This window comes from Hyaena hyaena, unplaced genomic scaffold (genome assembly GCF_003009895.1).
Source record: "Hyaena hyaena isolate Hyena2069 unplaced genomic scaffold, ASM300989v1 scaffold_325, whole genome shotgun sequence".
NCBI classification, from domain to species: Eukaryota; Metazoa; Chordata; class Mammalia; order Carnivora; family Hyaenidae; genus Hyaena; species Hyaena hyaena.
In genome coordinates, this window is record NW_024080957.1 from 910,322 (window position 1) to 929,371 (window position 19,050).

The 19,050-nt window shown below is 40.4% G+C and overlaps 1 protein-coding gene across 1 annotated transcript in view; it reads left to right on the forward strand.

Annotated features, from left to right (window-relative positions):
• HECW2 (HECT, C2 and WW domain containing E3 ubiquitin protein ligase 2) overlaps positions 1-19,050 on the forward strand; it is a 232,044-nt gene that overhangs the window by 186,012 nt on the left and 26,982 nt on the right. The window contains exons 19-21 of the mRNA XM_039248971.1: positions 5,215-5,335; positions 6,822-6,935; positions 17,245-17,397. Of these exons, the coding sequence (XP_039104902.1) occupies positions 5,215-5,335; positions 6,822-6,935; positions 17,245-17,397 (388 nt within the window). The remainder of the gene's footprint in view (positions 1-5,214; positions 5,336-6,821; positions 6,936-17,244; positions 17,398-19,050) is intronic.

The window sequence follows — 19,050 nt, forward strand, 5'->3', positions numbered from 1 at the left end:
GTTTTATTTTTGTTCTATTGTTATTTTTAGTCTCCCTTGTCCCCAACCCTTTATACTGTAAGAGAATGCCTGTTACTGGCATGCCCTATGCTTTCCTTTTTAATAAATTTCTTCTGGGGCACATGAGTGACTCAGTCGGTTAAGCATCTGACTTCGGCTCAGGTCATGATCTCGAGCCCCACATCGAGCTTTGTGCTGACAATGTGGAATCTGCTTAGGATTCTCTTTTCCCCCCTCTCTCTGCCCCTCTCCCATTTCTTCTCTCTCTCTCTCTCTCTCAAAATAAATTTTAAAGTAAATAAATAAATATCTTCTGATTTGCAAGGACTGAGAAAATCGGCTTATCAGGTTGGTTTTTAAAAGTAAATAGTATGTAACTACAAGCATCAGCAAGCTCAAACAGTGACCTAGAGCCTTTTATTGCTCTTAGAGAATAAAGCAAAAATGCAAGGACTTCAGTGCTTCTGCTTTGTGGCAGCCATTTTGGAGATGTTTTTTCACATTAATTTTCATTGTGGAGCTATGTTCCAGAAGATGGAGTTTTCCAGAAATTATTGTAATGCTTGATAGTTTGTTTTCACTCACTAACAAGGAATTGTAAAATAATAATGATGATGATGATAATAATAATACATTTTTTAAAAAGTCATAGAGACCCTTTTTAGAAAGTGAACCAGAAAAGAAATAAACTTTTGAGCCATCCAAGTCCAGAGCCCAGAGACATGCTGGATTAGACATGTAGAGTGAGTGCTACATGTCCATCCCATCCAGTGTAGAGTGAGTGCTAGTCATCAAAGCAATCCGGGATCCTGGTGGCACACCTGGAATCCAGATGACCCAGACTTCCTAGTGGTTTGATGCTAAATTATTTCTATTGCCTGAAGTATTTTGTCAGGTAGAATTCTTTAGTTTGTATATGATTATGCAATTTTGTAATGGTAAATGGAAATAGTACCATACTTTATAGAAGTACTTTAGTTCTGCCTAGCAATGATAAAGAAAAAAAACCCTAATATCTTTTTTCCTGCAAATAATTAATGTAATGCTGCCTGTCCATGAAGTCAGTCACGTATTTATCACTTCCTAAATGTAACATTGATTTTTTTGTATCCAATTTTCTTTTTTAAGACCATAAAGACCATAAAGTTACTCTCTATAGGAGTATTATATCCTAGAACTTTACTTGCAGCTATGGTTCCCATACATTCTATTAGCTCAATCTTCCAAGATCATTTTTTATGTCTAAAGTGGAAGTAACATCGTTCCTGCTCTGGAATGTCTTGGCAGTGACACTGACTTGCATTAGGAACTTGACAAGGGCCAGGAGCATAATTTATTATAATTTTTAAACCATGAAGTAACGCATAAATGATTTTTTCATAATAGAACTATTAGCAAAGGAATTTTTGCATTTAACAGTTTCTGTCTCCAGAGTCTCTGTAACTGAATCTCTTTACCTAGAGCATAAGTGGAGTCAGAGCTAATTTTTATTCAGTGTCTGTATTGATAGTGATGGAATGCATTATGGCATTTCCCACATCCTTTTAACGTCTCAAATTATACAGCAATAGTATACGTGCTTTTATTTTAAGCAATCAACTTTAGAATCATGTTTCTTTTGAGTCCTGAAAGATTTTTATTCAGTCTTTTGTTTTTCTTTTTCCTCTTCCCTATTAATGACTGTGCTCTTGAAAGCTGATTCATGACGGCTGTTTTCTGAGCTGTCTGGGTTTACTAGCTTACAGTTTCTCAGACTGCAGCACCAACAGACTTATGATGCCACCCCTTAATGGCCCTGTGCCCCACTGCCCTGTCCCTCAGCCATCCAAGAGAGGAACCTTATGTTGGTGGAGATCATGTTCCTTTATGTTGCAAATGGTGCCTTTCAGATACACAGGAAGCATTGCCTCTGTGTGGGTCTCTGGATGTTGCCCAGATGTTTCATTGGTTACATTTGACCTTCCTGTAGGGGATAATGGTTCTCAACCTTGGCTGCACAGTCGGAGTCATCTGAAGGGCTGCATAAAACACTTATACCTGGGTCCCGCCACACAGATTCGGATGTAACGTGCCTTGGGTGTGGCCTGAACATTGGGATTTTTTTTAAAGCTTCTTGAGTGATTCCAATGTATAGTCAGGATTGAGAAGCACTTCCTAGGAGCCTCATCTGTATCCTAGAACTGATAAGGTCAAGTTTATTTGTTGCCTTTATGACCCAGTTCTTAGCTCTTTGGCTAAAAGATTCATAAACATGCAAACCGACCTCTGGACAAATCATTGATCAATAGCCAATTCTATTAAAATCCATTTTTGTGATGCCTGGCTGACCAAGTTGGTGGAGCATGTGACTCTTGATCTCAGAGTCATAGGTTTGAGTCCCATGTTAAGTGTATTACTTAAGAATAAAATCTTTTTAAAAATCCATTCTTAACACCCTATCACATTTCCCCACGTCTTTAGTATTCACTTGTATATAGATAATATCAGTAACAGCTAACACTTACGCAAAGGAGCCTCACAAAGTACCTTATGTACACTAACTCGTTTAATGCATGGGTGTGGTCCGGGTCTCCCACTGCAGCTCCAGTACTGTGTTGTCAAGTGCCTGTGGAGAATACCCACCGGAACAGCTCTTGTCGGCAGCATAATATGTATAAAGCTTCATGTGCCTGTGTCTACTAGCATTTTCCATACTGCTTTTAGCGTCAGATAGACCTGGCTCAAATCCCAAACCTACCATTCACTGGCATATGACTTCCGTTTCCTTAGTTACAAAGTGGTGATGATGATGATAATTATAATGCCTGCTTCATAAGCTTGTGTTTCCCAAAATCCTCTCTGTAAAGGGCATCGTTTCTAATGCATAGCAGGCACTTAACAAATGACAGTTACTGTTCTTGTTTAAAAACTTTACGTTACCATCAGAGCTTCCTATTTGTCTTCCGTACTTATCTGTTGGCAATCCTTATTTCACACTGCAAATGTTTCTCAGAGTCACCACACTCTCCTCAGGCCTCCATGGCTGCAGCGACTCCTAACTGGGTCCCCTCCCTTTGGATTCCTCCCTTCCTTCCTACCCTGAATCCACTTAACACACTCGGAAAACCATTGCTTAAAAAAACCCACCATGTATTGGGGCACCTGGGTGCCTTAGTCGGTTAGGCGTGCCACTCTTGATTTCGGCTCAGGTCATGATCTCACGGTTCATGAGATCGAGCCCCACATGGGGCTCTTGCCGGACAGTGCTGAGCATGATTGGGATTCTCTCCCTCTCCTTCCCTCTCTGCCCCTCCCCGACTCATTCAGAATAATAAATAAACATTTAAAAAATTTGCACCATGAGTTATGTTCCTCCCTAGCTCAGGAAACTCTAAAGTCTTCCTACTGCTCCCTGCATCCCGCCCAAACTCCTCAGCTAGGTTTTTTAAAAAAAATCCTCACATAATTTGCCTCCAACTGTCTGATTAAATGTCCCAGTGACTCCTCACACTCCCCTGTGCTCTGAGTTAGCAGGGTCTCCTTAGTGGTCTTCCAGACATGCACACAGGGCTTCTCCCAGTGATTGCTCCCCTGCCCCAGCGTACGATATGGGCTCTTCTCTGTTTACGAGGCCTGCCTCCAGTAAAGCTTCTTTCTGATGATCTTTTCCATCTTCATCTCTACTTACCCTTATTTACTATCACTTTTCTGTAACACTGATCTCAAATGAAATACAAGAGAAAATTTGTTTTGTTTTTTACTTGAAATCTCCTGATATTTAAATGTTCGTAGTTAATTTAAAATCTTTAAGAACAATTATATGCCAAGCAAAATAGCTTGTTAGAGCCAGGTACAGCCCTAAGGCTATAGTTTTGTCTCCTCTGCTTTATAGTTTGTTCACCACCTGGTTTAGGACTCAATTATTTATGTAACTGATATGTTTTATTTCTGTCTTCTTAATGAAAATATCTACTTCAGCAGCCCCACCTTTCGTGCATATGTTGCTGAACCTAACACAGTATTAGAAATGAATAATCAATAATCTTAGTTGGCTCATAAAAGAAATATTTAATGAGCTTATATGGCATGCACAAGACTTCACAATTTTTGTTTTCTGGTTCCTTTCATCGTGTTGTGAAATATTTCATGGAAATGTTCAGTGTTTTGTCATGGCTCTGCGTCTGATTCCCATATTTATCATCAATTTTGTGTCCCAGCTTCTTGGTTAGCCACTTTGTGGCACCAAGCTAGATTTTTCTATAGAAAGAGGAACAAACTATGTTGCTCTTATACTTTATTAATGAAACTTACTGCTGGATGACATATGAAAAATCTTTATTTTTTAAATGTTTGTTTATTTATTTTGAGAGAGAGAGAAACAGAGAGGGAGTCAGCGTATGTATAGGGGAGGGGCGGAGAGGCAGGGAGAGAGAAAATCCCAAGCAGGCTCTGATAGCGCAGAGCCTGACACAGGGCTCAATCTCATGAACTGTGTGAGATTATGACCTGAGCCAAAATCAAAAGTTGGGTGCTTAACCAACTGAGCCACCCAGACACACTGATGTGGATGATCACAGTGCTTGGCACATGTTAAGAGTTCAACAAATAGCATTATTATTTATTATTTGGGTTGCCAGGAAACATGGTGACTCTGCAGTTATGTTTGAATTCTGTGTTTATATCAAGATTATTCTACCCTGCAATATAACAGCATGTTAATTAGAAGTCTAAAATAATTCTTAGTTATAGTGCCTACCTAGAAGACATTTTGTACATTTTTCATAGGGCAAGTCTGGAAACTCACTGTTCTTGCTTTATATACCACATACTTTCACATTGTAACTTCCTGTGTAATTGCCATGGTATCATCTCAGCAGCAAGCAGATATTCCACCCTGAATAGTTACCATCAGACATGAGTAACTCTGTTTGACTCATATTAGCTTGGACTGAAGAGGGAAACATAGTTGACACACACATACAGACACACATTGTAACTATGCAAACAGAATTGTTATTCTCAACCAAAATGCCACTTAGAAATCTCTTAAGACTTTGGTTCAGTTCTGTGAGAGCCTCCAACTTGAAGAGGTGAAAAGTGAAACCAATAAAAGAATTGCCCCCCTTTACCTATTGACTGTGGTCTCAGCCCCCTGGCAGTGTTTTCTTCATGTTGATGTGATACATCAGGACATTGCACAAACCGGAACCCTTCTCTTTTTATGGTTTGCTCTAGGTACTCAACGTGCCAATGCCCGGGCTCCAGCCCCTTACAAGAGAGACTTTGAAGCCAAACTAAGGAACTTTTACAGGAAGTTAGAGACTAAAGGATATGGACAAGGCCCAGGAAAATTAAAGTAAGTCAAAGTGATACAAACCACAGGCTTGGGTGATGGTGAAGGGATGGGATACAGTTGGAAATGTAGGAAATGGATCGTGATTCCCGATGACCAGTCTTTGTTTTACTCAGTGTAATGATTTTGGTAATGATGTGTGAATTACAGGATCATGGAAAACAAAGTTCTGGAATTAAGCACCATTCTGCTTAAGGTTTTAAAACACACACCACGTTCCATGTAAAAATATAGGCAAAATAAAAAGTTGATTTGTTTCTCCTGCAAAGTACCTCTTTGTTTTCACTTATAGTATATTTGTTAACCATCAGGCGGTCACAGTGTCCTTCATCCCACAGGTTCCTGACCCGACCTGACTGTAGGAACACTGCTCAGCTCTGTTTTGTTCTGTGAAATAAATGTCACTTGTCCAATGAAATATGTCATGAATGTTGTTTCTGCCTTTCTTTACTCACCTTTAAATGAAGAAATTAGACATCATCATGCTGTTTGGCCTAGAATTATTTTCGTTCCCTGCTTACCCATGCTGTCTTCATCCTCACCTCCACCGCTGCCCCACGTGCCCACTGGAGATCACTATGTCACCTGAGAGAGGGCAGAGGAGAAAGTGTCTGCACTGCCACACCATGATGCTGTGTGCCTGGGAGGAGATACAGGAGCCCCCCCCCCCCCCCCGCCCCAACCAGGTCTCCAGCTCACCACCCCACAGAGAGGGCTTGCTCAAGTATATTCACAGGGCCTACTTCGCTCACCGTCAAAGCACATCAGCTTTGAGCTTCACTTTTCTCATGCTTCACCTAAGAACGGCCTGAGCTCAGGCTTCCTGGCATTCAGACTATTATCTCCCTTTCTGTGAATATCTGCGCTAACGGCAAATTGATATCTGCTTCAGGAGGACTTTTATTATCATCCTCACGAGTAGATCATCAGCCACAAGTATCATTCATTTGTATCTGTAACTTGGGCAACCTCAGATTCAATTAATTTAAGAATTAAATTAAGCATGGTTGTAAATGTGTGTTCTTTGGAGAACATGGAGAATTTTTTTTTTCCTTCTCCTGGTTCTGATAAGCTTTTCCCTGCATACTTAGGAATTGAATTCCTTGTCTAGGTACATTCACGCTTAAAACATGACCTCATAGGGCTGTCCTTTCTTTACTAAACAAAAGCTTTGGGGCTGTGTTGTTTTACAATCATCTTCCTTCTGGGGTAGGTTGATTTGACCATTCAGAAAGGACGCACAAGCTGTTCTCATGTGTTGTAGGTAGAGTGCTCCACTTAGGTAACCATTTGCTTATGTAATTTTGACTTCTACTGTTAAGAGCAAAGGCCAAATGTGTATATTTGCAGACAACAGTGTATTAAGTCACTCCAGTTTTCACCCAGTTAATTATGGCAAGTGGAAATTGAATCAAAATTGCCCAGTTCTAGGTAGATGGGGATTAGGAAATAATTTTTTTTTTTTTCAAATTGTCTCTTTCTGGACCAGGTTAATTATCAGAAGAGATCACTTACTGGAAGACGCTTTTAATCAAATTATGGGCTACTCCAGAAAAGACTTGCAGAGAAATAAGCTGTACGTCACATTTGTCGGGGAGGAAGGGTGAGTAGAACAGAGAAGTGGTGTGTGGAACACAGGCTGCGGCTGCACAGCGGACACTTCACCACATGGTGCTGTGGTTGCCTGAAACAGGAAACCCTTCTGGCAGGAAATGCCATTCTCATACATTAAACCTCTGAGCTTTTTTTTTTTTTTTTAAGGCTTCCTCTGGTTTTTAAATCATTTGACATAGAAATTCTTGGGTAAACACTAGTAACTATAGATCATTTTGGAGAGCAGAGGCTGGTTTGGTTTCTTCTCCATGCATATTTCTTTCTTAAAGAGAAAACAGGGGGCTGTGAGGGACAAAGCAGGAATTCTGACATCTGTAATTATGTCATCTGCACTGGGGTGGAAGGAGAACACACTTCACCTGTTAAATAAGCTCAGGTTCAGAATCATGAATGAGAATCCTGCTGTTCTACCAGGAAGTTTCTACAGCAGTAACTCCTGGGCCTTGGTTCTTACTTCTCTGTTGCCAGTCTTTCTCTTTTTGGGGGGACAGCAACATACCTTCCAAAATAACCACCTGCCATAAACAAATGTGTCTGGCCTGTGACTCTTCCATGAGTGTGCTCGTAGAGGTAAGGGTTAAGAAATGAAGGCATGAAGACTCCTACACACTGTTTACTGCGTCCACGTAGACATCCAGTTGTTCTATAACAATTCAGAAGGTGACAGCTCTTGTCTTGTCCAGACCCCTTCCTCCTTCCTCATTTCAGGTCTGGGTTTCCAGTCTCAGCATCGTCTGTAACCCAGCCATGACGAGAGCCGATTGAAAAAGTACCACATGATAGCCTGAACTCTGGTTGTTTTCTTGACTCTATTGATTTGGATCATTTTAAACTTACCCTTCTCAGTCCTGCCTGGGAAATAAAGTGTACTAGATTATAGACTCATAGTAGTAATATCCAACAAATCCAGCCATTCAATAGATGGTTAATTTGGAGCCTCCAAAATATTAAATAACTTGCATGTGCTAATGGAACTAGCTAACAGCAATATCAGGATTCACAACGAGGCATCAGGACTCTTGGACTGGCACTGGGATATAGGCAAAACTCCTGAACTCTGGTCTATCAGACTTTCTTCCTACCTGTGGATATTTTCACTATGCCAGCTGACTGATAAACCTCTGCTCTTGTCACATATACTGTGTATACTCTCCCAGCTGTAACTTCGTTAAAGTAAAATATTATATGGGAAAACAATACTAAGTGACAGAATTTGGGCAGAAGCTTGTCTGAGATGTGTTTTCATTGCTGAAGTGCATTAATAGACTTCTAGCTTATGTTGGCTTGAGATGCAGGTGCACAACTGAAAATGAACGCAAATGTTTTAAGCCTAATCATAGGTGTGCGTGGAATTCCAAATATTTCCTTACATAACAAGTCTCATTTGGATGAGAATACTTTTCCTCCCCCAGGAGTCCAGCTGCCTTCCTTCTTTGTTGGTCCATAGTTTGTTGAGATCTCAAGAGATGTAGGGAAGAGTCTTTGGAGGCCCTGGTACTAAAGTCTGAAAAGAGCAGATGCTTATCATGCTTGATCATCCTCAGATAGTTGTCCTATAATCTGGACTGATGACATCTGTTCCTGGGAAGAGGCCCAGGCTGAGTGTGGCTTGATACCTTTGTATCTGATTGCCACTGATGTCCTCATGTTTCCTGTTTCCATCACCTGTCTCCTTCCTCTAACTCCAGAGGGAAAACAAGAGGTGGAGCATTTTGAAGTGTGACCTCAGCCATCAGGGACAATCTTAATCAAGCCCCTCTATGTACAGCTTATTGAAGTTGGAACAATAGGGGCAGGTGGCTTCTGGTCTCATGGCTTTATTCATGTCAATATCATACATACAGGTTATTAGATATAGACTTCATTTTGCTGTTAAGGCATTGAGAATACATATGCTGTTTTGAAAGATTAAAATAGCACTCTTGCTGAAGAAAATAGGAACCTCAAAAACAACATATAATTAAGAAGTTATTTTAGGCTTTGCCACCTTGTCAAGCATATTGATTTAACTGCATTAAAATTAAAGATCGTAACATTTCTTTCTGGATTATAATAAATATCCAAAGTGAAAATCTACCTAAATTTTTCTGTTGAAGTATAAATGTAGAGGTGGAAGTCTTCCATCACTCTCCCTTCATTGATTTTAATGTTCTCAAAATGTGTCATATGTAGCCCCAGTAATAGGTATTTAAAAACATATACACCCAGTGGCTAGCTTTGGTTTCTAATATCATTCTTCAACGAAAAGGAACTAGATTCCTTATAGAAATGACTGATTCTAGGATTAGGGCAGGAAATATACAAGATGGAGCTTGAAAAGATGTGAAGAAGTGCTCAAAGCATCCACAATGGTGGGAGTATGTCAGAGGGACTCCAGAGCCAACTGAAAGATCTCCCAATGACCCAAGATGGAATAATTTGATCAACAAAATAAATAAAGTAGGATTATATTAACTCAAAGTACAAAATAAATATCTGTACTGATAGAAATACACGATTGAATAAGTAAATAAATAAATGAAGAATAGACAAATCTCCTGAGCAGAAGCTTTCCAAATAATTCAGCATCAGTTCTCACTCCTTAATTGTGGGTTGCACATAATGACTTTCTTCCAATAGTACAATATGGGAAGGGGGAAAAAGAAGTAAGTCCAGAGTGGAGAAGCCTGGCAAACACTCAGCCCGATGATCAAGGTTAAAATCAACAGTGATATATCATGTTAATAGTATATACCTTTCACATGACGTGAATGAAATGGCACTTAATCTCTACTGTCTTTGTTCCCCAAACCCATAATGTCAGTCTACTTTTGAGAAAAACCTCAGATTAATCCAAATTGAGGGAGATCCTATAAGATACCTTAACCAGTACTCCTTAAAACTGTTAAGGTCATCAGGGGCACCTGAGTGGCTCTGTCGGTTAAGCGTCCGACTTCAGCTCAGGTCATGATCTCATAGCCCGTGCGTCAGGCTCTCTGCTGACAGCTCGGAGCCCGGAACCTGCTTCACATTCTGTGTCTCCTTCTCTCTCTGTCCCTACCCTGCTAGTACTCTGTCTCTCTCTCAAAAATAAATAGACGTTTAAAAAAGTTATTTAAACTCTTAAGGTCATCAAAAACAAGGGAAGTGTGAGAAACTGGCACAGCCAAGAGAAACCTAAGGAAACATGACAATTAAGCAGTAATATGGCGTTTTGGATGAGGGCATTAGGGAAAAACTAAGGAAATCTGAATACAGTATGAATTTTAGTTAATAATAATGTCTCAGTATCTGTTAACTAATTATAACTAATGTAAGGTATTTGTAAGAGGGAAACTGGGCATACGAGAATTCTCCATATTGTCGTTGCAACTTTTCTGTAAATAAAAAACTATCCTAAGACAAAATATTTACTAAATGAAAGCATATAGTCAGTATTTGGGAGATTTAGGATATGTTTCCCTGAACACCTTTTCTTATCTCCCCATTGTCTGATGAGAGAGTGCCACCTGGATGATTTGGGTATGTGTATATTTCCTTCTGCACTTAAGGTTAGTAGAATAATATGTATATAGAAATGGTTAATTCTGTGGAAAGTCCAAATTAGTAGGGGTAGTGCTGGAGAGGGACAGAGAGAGAGAGGGAGAGAGAATCGCAAGGAGGCTCTGAGCTGTCAGTGAAAAACCAGCCTCAGGGCTCAATCTCACCAACTGTGAGATCCTGACCTGAGCCAAAATTAAGAGTCAGCCGCTTAACCAACTGAGCCACTCAGGTGCCCCAAAAGAGATTTATTTTTAAGAAAATTGCATCTGCTGGCACTCCAAAAAAAGTATGAATTAACAGATTCATGACTTCAGCTCTGCTTTAGGCTGTCTCTTTGCATAAGTCTGAAATACATATGTATTATTCTGAAATGGAGGAGCTGAATCAAGAGAAATTATGAGAAAATTTATGGTCAGAAATTTACAGGAAAACTACAAATTCCATGTGAGGCAAAATTAATCCCAGAATATTGGCGATAACCTATATTCAGTTTTAAAAATACAAAAATAGCCCTGGAGCCTATGAATGCAAGTGTAGTAGTTGACAAGTAATTATTATTTCTTGCTAAAATAATGTTATGGTTGGCTTTTTACAAAAAGTAGACAGTTTCTAAGCAAACCACTGTGATTTAATTTGGTCAGAGCTGGAGGTTTTGTTCTAGTCGTTACATTTTCCACCCAAGTTAATTTGGTTATCTGCCCTTGCAAAGTGGAGAGGGTAGGAAGTCAGCAGTGGCAGAATGGCTGGAAACTGAGTCATCTTGACAGAATGTGGTGGGAAATTGCATGCATGTGGTTGCCTCTTTCTGTCGGGCTTCTGTCGGCTGGAAAGTTGCTTCTCTGGGAAGGATGCCAGTAGAGCACTGCATATTCTCCCTCATATTATTTTTTTCTGAATTAAAAGCCCTAGCACTAAAGCGTACGTGGTGTCACAAGTTAGCTAGGCAGACTCAGGTTCTGATAAGGTGTCCTGGGCCTTTAACTTCTTAGTGCCCTGAACAGTAAGGAAATAATGGCCTGGATAGAGAAAGGATGTTTACACTGTGATTGCCTCGCCTCTTTTTTCCCTCCATGGCCAAGTCTTTAAAAGGCACCTTTCTTTAAGGAAGAATGAGTTCATTATATATAAGGTGCCATCTCTTGACATCAATCATCTGTCTTGCAAAACCACACTTGGACTAGGGAGGGGCTGTGTGCAAACAGTTTTAGTTCGGGGGGGGTTTATGAAAAGATGAGCTCCTTCTGTGCTTTTTCTCCTGAGGCAGGCAAATGAACATAACTAAGGAGGATGAGATCTGAAACACTTTTTCCTGCATCTCTGCTTATAAAATAACCAGCAGCTTTTACATATGACTGGTCTCATCCATGCTAGAAGTTGTTTGGGGCCCCAGGCTTGGCCACTTATGTTTTAGAAATCACTCTATAAAGCTGCAAGCTAAACTTTATGGTGCTGCTTGTTTTCCTCCAAAAAAAGACATTCGCAGGGTAACCCCAATACGCCAAGCCCTGCTGAAGAAGGGTGCTTCTGCATAGGCTTGGGCTTGCTATCACCAGGTAGAACTTTGTTTGTCACACTAATTGCTTGCAAAATTCTTTACTCACCGAGCAGGCCTTCTTAAGTAGCTCAAGAACTAATGCCTTGCTGCTCTAAGTATCCGAGGGTGAATCAGAAGGTGAGTAGGAAGGCCATGTGTGCCTGAACCAACTATTAAGAAAGCAAAGCTTTTCCGCCTTCCAGAAACCTTGTAGGAAACAATGGTGTGACTTCCTAGTGCCACTATCCTCCTTCATTCAGTAGCCTACTTACGTTGGAATACTTTGTTTTGAGTAATTTTTAGTTGAAAATAAAGAACAGGAGAATAAAATTATGAAATTCATTATTATAACAAGGATTGAATGCCACTGACAACTTGGGTGCTGTTGACCCAGCAACAAGATGGTGTTTAAAATGCTTTCTCAGCGCTTCACGGGCTCAAAACCACACTGCCAGCGTAAAGACATCTGTGCGTATTCCGAAATGCCCTCAGATGCAGCTGTTCAGTGGCTACACACCCGTTGTCCGGAGTTTCTGTATTTCCGTGCCAAGCCTTTAGCTGTGGAACCAACCTAACTGGCAAAACAGGAATGTAACAAATGATCATTGTGGTATTAGTCATATTAACTATTTATTTATACGAAAGAGGTGGCGAAGGCATTGCAGGGGGCACATGCACAAGGTGCCCTGCTAGGCATGTCTCAGGGACTTAGGGACACCTGTGTCATTTGTAGGCTATAGCCTGGCCTCAGATATGCATTCTAAGCTTTGGACTATAATCAAGTCAAATTCCAAAAACCATCTTGGCTTGACAGTGGCTCTATCAGTGCAGCTAGAGTTAAAAAACAAACAAACAAACAAACAAACAAAAACCCAGCAGATAAAAACCTGACCATTTAAAGAAGATCCATTTTCCTCCTAGAGGAATTATTATCAGCTTTGTTCTCTCTTGGAAGGGAGAAAAAGGAGTTTTACTTTTCACATTAACACTTCAGGGACCGCTCTCCTTATCTTTAGCCAGAAGCAGCTCTTATCGTAAACAAAGAACCCATCAGTGAGGTCCCTTCTTGTTGTTTTAACAACTTTACCATATTAGAAGACATGAGAGCTGGAGGGGGACAAGCATCAAGCTTTCTAAGTAGAACTCACCTGAGTGATTTCTGACAATGTGTGCAAATTGAGTTGTCTTTTAGGGATTGGCAGACTTCTGTTAATATCACTGAATGAATCTACCACCTGAAGGCAAACTTGTGCAAAATTATTCACTCTACTAGATTGTCAAATAACAATGTAAATTATGTTGATTTTCTTTAGAGAGCATCAGGGAACTCCACTCATGGACTCAACAATAGATACTAGTCCCCTGTGGTAAATCGCTAAAGTACTTGGAATACAAGACTGAGAAAGAGACACAGTGCCTGTTCTCTGTATGCTTACAGCCTAGGTGTGCGGACAGAGGAGGCACAGGTTATAATAAACTGGTTATTATAATACACTCTGGTAGGCATAGTATTATGGAAACACTGAGAGTTGAAGCTCAAAGGAGACCTACTCTTTCTAACTGAATGCCTCTGTTTAATTTTAAGCAGCTATAAACCTGTTTTTCTTAGACCAATTGTCTCTTTGTAAGAAAACTGTCTCATAAAACTGACTCATGTTTCAGTTGCTTGTGGCCCTTACCCATCGCGTGCCTCCGTTGTATCTGAAAGGGCCTCCAGGTCAGGGACCACTGCAGACCAGAGCTCACTCACGGTCTCACACTTCGTAGTTGTGACTGTTCTTAAGGTTCATACACCCTAGGATACTGCAGTCATTATTTCCTTGAAGGGATCTTCACTAAAGATGAAGATTTATGGTAAGCGAGGTATTTTAATAAAGAAGCATTTTCCTCCTTTCTTTCATTCTCCATTGGCAAAGCTTTTGTGAAGGGCCAGATAGTAAATGTTTTAGGCTTTGCAGGCCATACATTTCTTGTACTTAACTCAATTCTGCCACTATAGTAGGAAAGTAGTCACAGGTAACATGTCAGCAAATGTACATGGCTGTGTTCCAATAAAACTGTATTTATAAAGCTAGAGGATGGGTCAGATTTGACACTCAGGTCATAATTTGCTGACTGCTGCTTTATAAGCAATGTTTTTATTAGTCTTGATAACATTTTAAATGTACTGACTGGTAGACTGAAAGGAGTAATGAGCATTATAATGTGGGGTCAGAAAACCTGTGTCAAGACCTAGAGCCACCCCTGCAGCTTTCATTTGATCCAAGTCAGTGATTTCCTTCAGCCTCAGTCTTCTCTTCAGTAAAATGAGACGATGGACAAAATGACTTCAAAGATGCCTTTGATTGGCATTCTCTATTTCTGAAAATACGTAGGGATCTGCTGATGAAATTCACCGTCACTAGGAAATTTAAAGGGATGTTTTGCATCCACAGGGTAGACTGGACATGGACTACGCTTCGCAAAGAGAAATTTAGTAGGAAGAAGTGTAAAGTCTAGTACTTAGGTCCTAAAAAGACACAGCAATATGCCGACAGGATGGGAGAGTCTTGGGCTAAAGCAGCACAGGTGAAAGGTTTGAGCTGATGACTAGCACATATGAGTCAACAAAGTAAAGCAGCTGTCCCACAAGGAAAGGTGGCTTTAAGCTGCATTAGCAAAGAGTGTCCAGGAAGAGAGGACAAGGGCTCTTTCTAAGCTCTGTGCTGACAAGACCACACCTGAAGTATTGTTATCAGTATTAGACACCACCCCTTAGGTCAGACTTTGACACCCTGGAGAGTGTCCAGAGCAGAGGACCAGTGTGGCAAGGGAATTCCCAGTCCTTCCTTGAGAGGAGATTGAAAGACGTGGCCATGCTGAAGAGTGGTGGAGGGTGAAGAGACCAGGGATTCAAAAACTGCTAAACTTAAGAGTTTGTATAGAAAATTACTTCTTGGGGCATCTGGGTGGCTCAGTCGGTTGAGCATCCGACTTCAGCTAAGGTCATAATCTCACAGCTCCTGAGTTCGAGCTCTGCGTCAGGCTCTGTGCTGACAGCTCAGAGCCTGGAGCCTGCTTCAGATTCTGTGTCTCCCTCTCTCTCTGCTCCTCCCCTGCTTGCTCTCTCTCTCTCTCTCAAAAACAATCATTAAAAAAATTTTTAAAAGAAAATTACTTCTCAAAAAATTTATATATTTACACCTAGATTAATACTCAAAATATAATAGGCATCTAAGTATGTGAATACTCAAATAGCATCTAAGTATGTGAAAGCCTCTAAGTATGTGAAGAGCGTTCAAGTAGAAGTATTCTACTTGTTCTTGGTGGCGTCAGAGACCAAGAAGTCAGACTGAGGGAGGAAGCCACAGGCAGCTGCCGGGGCCTTAGCATGCGGAGAGGTATTCTGCGTCATTGTGCCTGGGAGGCAGCCCACATGCTGCTTTGGGAGCCCCGTGGTACTCTTACATAGTCTCACCAATGCTGGTGTTCACCTGGTAGCCACAGTTAGATTTAGCTGCCTCAAGAGCAACTCCGTCATGTCACCTTAAGACCTCTTGGGTTCTGAGAGCGTGTGCTATGTTATTAGCATTTTTCTGCACACATAGGTTTCCTGTCTACATTCATATTTCCCAAAGTGCAATGAGGACCAGAGATGTGTGAGATGATTTTAGCTTTACACAAACTGACATTTTTAAAATATTTATGTATAGTTTAATGTGTATTAGAAAAAATAAAGCTATCACATCATAATTTCATAAGTATTTTTTTTTAATGTTTTATTTATTTCTAGGAGGGAGAGAGAGAGAGACAGCGTGAGCAGGGGAGGGTCAGAGAGAGAGGGAGTCACAGACTGAAATAGGCTCCAGGCTCTGAGCTGGCAGTCAGCACAGAGCCCGACGCGGGGCTCGAACCCACGAACCGCGAGATCATGACCTAAGCGAAAGTCGGACGCTTAACCGACTAAGCCACCCAGGCGCCCCCATAATTTCATAAGTATTATGTAAGAACAGGCTACCTTAAAAAGCAAGAACATTTAAAGTTGATTTAATGAAATGTGTTAAGCACACTTAACAGTACCAATGGCAAAAGTTGAGAAAGCAGTGTGTGAATAGCTGAAGTACCTTCTAAGTAAATTCTATTAAACTTTCAACAAAGACCTATAAAAGACATTTTATTTTTCTTACAAATATCCCATCTCTTTCTTCCACCTATAGAAGTAATTTTTCTCTATCACACAGTCCCATCACTGCACAAGACTGAGATGATTTTTCTGTCTTTTTCATTTAAAAAATGCAGTAATGGCCATGGAGAAAATTTCAGAAGGGAAAAAAAATAGAGTGAACAATAGAAATCTTATAAAATCCCACACCCAGCTTCCCGTTCCCCTCCAGCACTCCCTCCTTTCTTTGTAATCATGGGTTAGATGCAGTTTATATTTTTCATTTTAAATTTAGCATATCAAATCACTCTATTACAAACTCCTCTTTGCTGCATTTTTTACTCTCAGCATTGTTGGCCACTTGTCATTCCTCAAAGCTAACACAATTGTTTCTCATACTTCACCTTCACCCTAATGTCTTTCTAAGTAAAATGGAATTTACACTGCAGTTATTTCAGGTGCTAGACTTTCAGCCTCTTCTCTGGGTTCTTTCCTTTAGGAAGCTTTAGACACCCTCATTTTACTTGTCTATAATTTTCCTTGGTGTTTTATAATTTAAAGTTTTCATTCGAACCCAGTCATTCCATTTTTTTGGCTTCTGATCTCCCTAGGGGGTCTTGTATCTGTACTCTCCTCTCACCGATTCGTGAAAGTCTCTTTCTTCTCCCATTTTAAAATGTTTCAGAAATCCATAAGGACTCCGTGTCCCATGCATGTGGGTAGCTGATACTCTCTAGTTTTGCCCAGTTTAAGTATTCCCAATGTATTCTCCCTTTCTCCATAACCCCAGACATTGAAAACATTTACCTTTTTATATGTGTGTGTATATGCAATCAAATTATTGGCGTATTGCCTATTTTCACCCATTTTCTGATGTGTACCTTTAGCCTTGGATATGCTTCATATAAATGCCCATCGTGCTGTTCTGGGTCCAGAGATGGATAAGATCAGGACTCATGATCATTCACTTTATTCTGGATAGTCCAGATATGGGGGCAATTAGACTTGTAATGACCGTCCGATAAAAAGTTGAGCTCTGTAGAAAATAAATATATAGAAAAAAATAATAACTGGTTATTCTTTCTGTGGATTTTTTTAAAGGCTGGATTACAGCGGACCTTCCAGAGAGTTCTTCTTCCTCGTATCCAGAGAACTCTTTAACCCATATTATGGCTTATTTGAATATTCAGCTAATGACACATACACAGTACAAATAAGTCCCATGTCTGCTTTTGTAGACAATCACCATGAATGGTAAGTATTTTTTCCCCAACACTTTTTTCAGTTGATTTTCTGTGATAGTAGTTTTTATAGGAATCCATATTTCTCCTACAGATATTTTCCTTGGAGAAAATCATATTTTCAGTTTCATTTGACTCTTATTTTTGTTGTCAAATTTAAATATGCAGGCAGGCTTCGAGCTAGGGATAGATTATATTCCACACTTAATCTTAGCCAAAAGACCGAGAAGAAATATATTCCAAAAGAGCAATTTTAAGTGAGCAGGGTAGAATTCAAAAGGTTTTTTTTCCCATTGAAAGAAGGTTCCAGATGATGTTAGGTTCCCAGCAAAATCCCTCGATTCCTCTCTGCACCTTTGGGCATCTCTGAGCTCTGAGATGAAGTGGGAGAAGGCCTTGACCCAGAGGTGGGGCAGCCTCTAGAGCAGCCCTTGGGAAAGTTGCCAGCACTGGGGCAGGGGCAGAGCAGCTGGGACCCTGGCTGGGGGTGATGAGGGCATTCTAGTAGGAGGGAGGGAGGGCGCGGTGCCCTGGAGGAGCCGATGGCGGAAGAGAACCTGGCAAAAGGACACGGACTCAGGGTCACAGCAGTGACCCTTACCCTAGTAGCTATTGAAATTTGTAGCCACGGACTGCTCCTTTCCTACATTTTCCACACAAAATCATCAAGGAAGACTGGTGTAGGAGTCCCCTCTGGGGATTATTTATTCTGAAAATCCTAAATTGCACTCTTTCCAAACATCCTTACATATTTTTTTAATCCGTGCATTTATACACTTTAAATATCTCCATAACCCCTCTTGGCTTGTTCCTGTTTATTTAAAGTAATATCAACAAAAAAGAACATAAGTAGGACTCATGGAAAAATTCTTCTTCAAGTCCTGAAGGTTGATACTGGTGGGTGGAGGGCATTAACTTTTAGGACTTATTCTTCAAATTAACTCCGTTGAGCTACAATTTGGAGTCCTCTGAACCTTAGCTATTACAGTTATGCTAACTTAGGTGGAAATAAAGAAAAACAAAGCTGCTGACATTCACTTTAAAATGGCTATCTAATACTAAAATTACAGATGAACTATATGCACCTCAGTGTGGATTTACACTTTTGGAAGGCCTCAGACTTTCAAAGACGTAGAAACTTGAATACTTTTGAAAGAGAAAATAAGTGTACAGCCCAGCAAATCCAATCATGACTGATATTTAGTAAAGTTTCCAAAGTGATTCAGAATAGTATTGAGCCTTGAAATTTTAGAGAACAGAATGTCCCTTGAGGAAACTCCCCCAAATGTCCACATACATAATTCTTGGATGGTGACACTTACCATCTGGAGTGGAATTTGTAAAGGACCAGGAATAGGAACTTTCTCACTCTGAGATTGGGCTTTTCCTCAAGAGGGGATTGCTAGTGGGTTTGTATGAGAGAAATTCTGCTAATATTCTTGTGAGCAAACTAGAAGGGGACAACATTTTCCCCACCACTGCCAGTCTCATTCTGTCATCTCTGAGAAGTGGCTTGGGGAAATTTCACTGACATGCTCTCGGGGAATTCATGTTGACCATGTGGGGTGCTACATGGTGGACATTATTAACATGAGGTAAAGGAATTATTAACAGAGTGAAGCAGATTTTTTCAAGTAAATGTGAATATTGGCCTAATAAAGACACA